Source organism: Girardinichthys multiradiatus, chromosome 12, assembly GCF_021462225.1.
Source record: "Girardinichthys multiradiatus isolate DD_20200921_A chromosome 12, DD_fGirMul_XY1, whole genome shotgun sequence".
Classification (NCBI taxonomy): Eukaryota; Metazoa; Chordata; class Actinopteri; order Cyprinodontiformes; family Goodeidae; genus Girardinichthys; species Girardinichthys multiradiatus.
Genome location: NC_061805.1, coordinates 3,837,246 through 3,843,375, shown reverse-complemented (window position 1 = coordinate 3,843,375; position 6,130 = coordinate 3,837,246). Strand labels below are relative to the sequence as shown.

Below are 6,130 nucleotides of genomic sequence, written 5' to 3'. Positions count from 1 at the left end.
CAGCTCCAACATCTAGCACACCAGATTCAAATGATTGCATTACGTTATAGAGAAGTCCTACAGAAGCCTGTCAATCGCCCATTCATTTAAATCAGGAGAGTGGCAGCAGGGAGACACCTAAAAATGCAGGACAAGGCGTCCTGAGGATCAGCCCTAAGTAAAATTCCACATAAAGTGATGTGATATTCAGGCTAATTATCGTGGAAACTAATTTTCTGTCTCGCCTTTGTTTGCTTTAAATTTCCTTGAAAATCTTAATGTTGCTTTTTTTTGTCCTTGGCTCTATTATGCTGGCTGAATCCGGACTATAAACCCTCCGCACGTCAGGGGGCGCTGTTCGGACATGTTGGAATAACGCCCGACTTCATTTTTTTTTCTTCCGGAAGCTACTTTTTCTGAGCACGCGGTGTGTCCGGCCTTTCCATTAGGGCAGCGACGACGAACATGGTGAGGAGCTGACTCTCCAGACTTAAATATGAACATTTCCCGTTTAGCGCATTATTTAACCAGTGTTATTCATGTGGTACCGCTCTATAAGGTCCCCATGTACATGTCAGGGGATGTGTTGAGGGTTCGGTTAGTGCAGAATTGTAGGAAATGGTAAGATTATGAAGCGCTTCTACCGAGCGATGCTACTATGTTTAGAAGCTAACAGCTAGAGAAACATGGGGGAGCTAGCGATGACTTATGTAATCTTCCGTTTACAGAAAATATTAATTGGAAAATTTGCTTGAAACTAGTGGCAGCAGTTGGTTTGAACTATATTGCATCACACAACCTGCTGCCTAATAATAACCAATTAGCTAGTTGAATGTTAAAAGCGCAGCTAGCAGAGGATTGGGAGCTCTGGAAATGTCGTTTGTGTAAAATTAAAGAAGCGTTCTCTAATACGTCTTCTTTCATCTGGTGGATTTCAGGCCAAGATCAAGGCAAGAGATTTGCGGGGCAAGAAGAAGGAGGAGCTGCTCAAACAGCTAGATGACCTGAAGAATGAGCTGTCCCAGCTCCGTGTGGCCAAAGTGACCGGCGGAGCTGCTTCCAAGCTCTCCAAGATGTGAGTGATCACGCTGGTGCTGAGCGTCTGTCGACCTAACCGCTAAAACTAGTCCCACTTCTAAAACCTCGGCAGCTATTTATATTATCTTAACTAATGCAAATGCCCTGTTTAAATATTTAACTCACTGTTGTCAGAGGAGTAAGATGATTCCAATGGAACCCTATCAGGATGGGGTGCCATGCTGGTGGCAACATCTTGGGGCGAACATCCCAACAGACACAACACAATGAATTGCATCAAGCTTGATGTACTCTCCAAGTAGGTGTAACTGCAACCTTCTCAATCCCATGGATGAAGACAAGGAGAAAGTCAGTTCTTAGTAAGGAACACAAGAGCCCTAATTTCATTTGGCCAGAGAAGACGTCTGATCCTCTGTTTTGAAGTCAGATTAAACCCATATTGTTTGACCGAAAGGATTTTTTCCCCCCATTTGGTGTTTTAAAAAATTCAACCCAAGAACACAATCCCCACGGTCAAACATAGATGTGGAAAAATAGCGTTTTTCAGCCACTGGGAAAGGCAACCCAAAAACGACAAGATTCTCAACGTCATCATGCAGTGTGCGGAGAAATATGACGACCCTAAACACAGCTTAAAGTGGTGTAGAAATGGTTGGCATAATTTGGGACATTACATTTTTTCCTAAAATGACAATAGTATGTATATATTTAATATATTTACACAATAATGCATCTTGTGCATTGTCTTTTGGTAGATGCCTCTAATTCACTGTCAGTAAATAACTTAAAATCCTGCCTGCCAGGGGTGTGAGTAATTTCACATTAACCCATCTGTAGGGAATCATTGTTTAAAAAGCCATGAAATTGAGAAATATTTAGACTTAGCTTTCTCATTTTAGTTCTAATCTGAACCCCACTGGGCTTAAGTTCTTTTTATGAGCATTACTGTCGGGGACTAGTTGAGAGATTTTCCATGTTTAAGGGTTGTGACTGAAGCGGCCCTGAGGGATCTGTTGGTGGCAGCGCTCACCTGCATACATTCTCGGTGTGACTAAAGGAGTTCTGTCTTTGCTTCAGTGGTTAAATGTTCCAGCTTTCAATCCGACAGAGAGCAGTGACTGTTGTTGGGTGGTTGAAACTAATCTTGTTGTTTTTAGGAATTCCTGTGATTACATTTAGTTAAAAACCTCTGACAACATATTTAACTAAACCCACTTTTATTTAACTCTTCAGTCATTTTTTCCAACTGTTTGCTGTTGAGCTTTTAGGGCTCTTTGCTCTGTCAGGTGTGGGGGTGGACTGCTGTGAGACTCATTGAGTTCATGAAAACTGGACTGTAGTAGCAAATGGTGTTCCAAATATTAATTTGAAATAAATATTGGATCTATTGTGCTGCCAAAACGAGCCTTGCTCCTCCCAGGTTTTCATTCTTTCAAGAGTTTTTTGGGTTGAATCTTGGTGTCCCTCTCTACTTCCTGTGTGGTGGGGCTGGAGCATAGAAACTGTCAGTTGTAACCTCTGGCAGACCCGATTTTGCTGCAAAGGAGCAGAGCAGGTTAGCATCTCAGAACAAACTAGAAATTCTCAATGGATGAAAATAAAACGGTATTTTACACATTTAACAGGACTTGCAAGATGATTTCTAAAAAACCAAAACGCTGCCTGAAGAAAAATGGGAGCAACAAATTAAAAAAAGCAATTTTTGAAAAGTTCAGCTTAAGCAATATGTGCCTATGCAAATTTAAAATGTTACTGCTTCTGTGTTTTCATCAATGCTTTAGTAGTCCACTACACTTGCTGCAGCTCACTAGTGGCTGGACAGTTGTCTGACCCTCTGATGTTTCACAGCCGCGTCGTTCGGAAGTCCATCGCCCGAGTCCTGACTGTAATCAACCAGACACAGAAGGAGAACCTGAGGAAGTTCTACAAGGTGAGAGCTACATGCACCTTCAGTCTCTGCTCACCACACACACACACCTGCCTGGGACTCGGTTTCTCTGGTCTGAGATGATATTTGTTGAGCTGATGTTTCGCTGACTGTCAACAACTGCTTACCAAAAGACTGAGACTTGAGATGACTGTTACTAAGCCTGGGTTCTACTGGCTGCAGTGATTATGGGATATTTGGCCAATGGTGTAACTGCATCATTGCATTTTTTACGTTTTAATTGTAGACTTATGAAACCAATATAAACCATTATTGGCATGAGGAATTGATGTTTGTGCCTGCTATGGGATAAAATAGATTTATTGTTTTTTTTTTTTGGTACACTTTATTCAAGTAATCGACTGTAGGTTTTTCAACAGGCTGCTTTATCACTTCTGCTGAATCCTAACTTTGATCTTTCAGGGCAAGAAGTACAAGCCCCTGGATCTGAGACCCAAGAAGACCAGGGCATTGCGTCGCCAGCTCAACAAGCATGAAGAGAGTCTGCGCACAAAGAAACAGCAGAGGAAAGACCTCCTCTACTCTATGCGCAAATTTGCTGTCAAAGCTTAAACGCTTTTGTCATTGACAAAATAAAATCTGTTAGACTTTGGTCTTTTTCTGGTCAACTGATTTCTCAACAAATGTTCCATGAATACTATATCCTCCCCCTCCAAATTATGGGCTTATACGATGACAACTTATTTTTCACAACTTAAAAGGTTACTATCAAGTAGATTTAAATGTTGAATAAACTGAATACCTTAAAACATGAACCTTTCTAAATCACAATTTCAATGAAAATCTAACATCCTCAAATGGCAATTGTGTCGGTCATGTAAAGTTTAAATGGGCAATAAAAACGTTCTGCATTGAAAAATATTAGTTGTAAATCCTTAGATCTTACAGTGAAACTAGGAAATGCTAATGATTGACATACTAGAAATGGGTGCAAGAGGCACTATGTCCAGCAGGGGGCGCTGAGTGCAGCAAGCTAATCTGAAGATAAGTGAAATACTTAGTCAACATGAATGAATTGTTTAGGCCATGTAGGTTCAGCTGAAAATCCAAATTGGCATGTTTAGGATAAAGTGAGTAGATGTCTTTAGGCCAATAGATAAGGATGTTTAAAATCAGCTCTTCATCCCATGTGACTGAATGATTAAAGAAAATCATGCAGAGATTTAGATGGACCTTAAATATAGGAAGATGACCTCTAACTGATATTTACCTTTCACCAACTGCAGTTTCACCAAATATTTTAAGGGTGTATTTGGATGTCTAGCAGCTCAAAAAGAAATTGACTTTAGAAGCATCCAAATGCACAAAGAATTCTTGATTGGGGTGGAGACTGTGGACCTGGTAAGGTGCTTGGATGTGCCTCTCTGTCTACCATAGCTTTCGGTCTGTGCAGTGGGTCCCTCTCCATTATTTCAAAAGCACTTGCCTACTGCCAAATACTGAGATTTTGAAGAAAATATGCAAAACCTGCTTATACACAAAAAACAGGAGGTTCTGTTACTAAGTTTGTACAGTGGTTCTAGAAAGTTTTCACAGTGCTTTTTATGTTACTACCTTATTCCTAAAAGGCTTACAGAAGTATTCACAGCCCTTGGCACTGTGAAGTGAGCTCAGGTGCATCTCGTTTTTATGGATCATACTTCAGATGTTTTTAGAACTTAATTGTAGCATAGCTTCCCTTGTAGAGATGGGACAATCCAAAAGGTCAACCATTGCCTATACACGAGTGAAAATCCCATTAAATTTTTCTTTGGGGGGGGGGGGCAGGTAAATTTTAGAGTAATTCTAGGGGGGGACATGGAAAAAAAAGCTGTGTCCCTCTCTCTCCTGCTCCTTGACAATTTTTCAGCATGTTAAAATTATGTTATTGAAAGTAATATTTGTCGTTATAGTATTGTTCTTTAGTAGTCCATATGTTACCCTTATACGGGTTTTTCTGTGTTCCACCACCAATGTCAACAATGGTATTAGGTGGAAGGTAGCAATGGTCCATTTTTATGATTACATCTAACAGAATGTATTTGCATCCTGCTCTGATTTACACTTTAGTCCATAAAAGTTTTAGAAGAAATTGAATCTCAAAGTTCAAATGTCTTAAGTCTTGGACTTAAAAATAAATCAGATATTTGTCACATCCCATCCGTCCTCCCGGGGATTTCCGCCTATGCCTATACACTGTCAATTAGGTCTTTATGGCTGAACCAGTGAAACAAACTGGGTCAAAGTTCCTCCACTGGGATTTGAGAGACTGATAAAGACAAGACAGAATGGCCTTCTGAGAGTACTGCTGCTAAAGGTGCTTTTACATGTTTAATCACAGAGTTTTTCACACACAGCCTTGCCAGTTTGGCTGCATATTGGGTGTTTTTCTACATTTGTGGTCAGATTTACATGGCTGTGAAAAAGTGTTTGCGTTTGCAGATTTCTTCCCTGGTTGCTTTTTTTTCCCCATTTAAATGTTTCAGTTCAGTTTAATCTCGGGCACTGTAACACTGCATTATGCCATAATATAATAAATTAGGATTTCAACATGTAATAAAACAACAAAACGGCATTTTGTAATAATCACTGCAAAATTTAATAAAATCCATGAACGCATTTTGTTATTATTTCCGCCGCTTTCTGTGAAAACATTATTACATTTTGCAGTGGTTTTCACAAAATGCGAGGATTCCTCTATTTTAAAAATGATAATGTAGTAACGTGGCGCATTATAAACAATAAACAATCACAAATGTTCATCCTTTTCAATATACATTTATTAACTGTCGTGTAATGAATCCTAAACATTTAAATCTTTGAAACTGGTTAATAAATGCCAAACTTGTGGTCATTTAGTCGTTTAATTAGCTTCGTTGCCAAAGCAGGAACACCAAAAGCATCCCAATTGAGTTTAAGTACAGACTTTGACTAGACCACTTCATAGCCATTTAGAAGTGGACAAGCACTCATTTTTGCTGTTGAATCAGTAACTCAGAGACTCAGAGTCAAGCAAAGCCTGTAGGCCTTTAGATGGTGTTCACATAATGTGTTAAATTATGTGAAACAGGTGTAAAAAGACAGGATTGTTTGGATTTTGACTCGTTGTGTAAAACCCTAGACCTGAAAGAGGCTTTGCTTACTTTATGCCTTGAATTTATATGAACATTTTAGCTCTAGGAGAAA

The 6,130-nt window shown here is 39.6% G+C and overlaps 1 protein-coding gene across 2 annotated transcripts; it reads left to right on the top strand.

Annotated features, from left to right (window-relative positions):
• Nucleotides 1–291: 291 nt before the first annotated feature.
• rpl35 (ribosomal protein L35) lies at nt 292–3,557 on the top strand. Of its 2 annotated transcripts, none has more exons than XM_047381108.1 (4): nt 292–447; nt 918–1,054; nt 2,866–2,947; nt 3,368–3,557. In XM_047381108.1, exons 1-4 carry the CDS (start codon nt 445–447, stop codon nt 3,515–3,517), a joined length of 372 nt encoding a protein of 123 aa, XP_047237064.1. In that variant the 5' UTR covers nt 292–444; the 3' UTR covers nt 3,518–3,557. The 2 variants fall into 2 exon arrangements, with proteins under 2 accessions (XP_047237064.1, XP_047237065.1); XM_047381109.1 differs by lacking the exon at nt 292–447 and adding an exon at nt 577–600.
• Nucleotides 3,558–6,130: the final 2,573 nt, after the last annotated feature.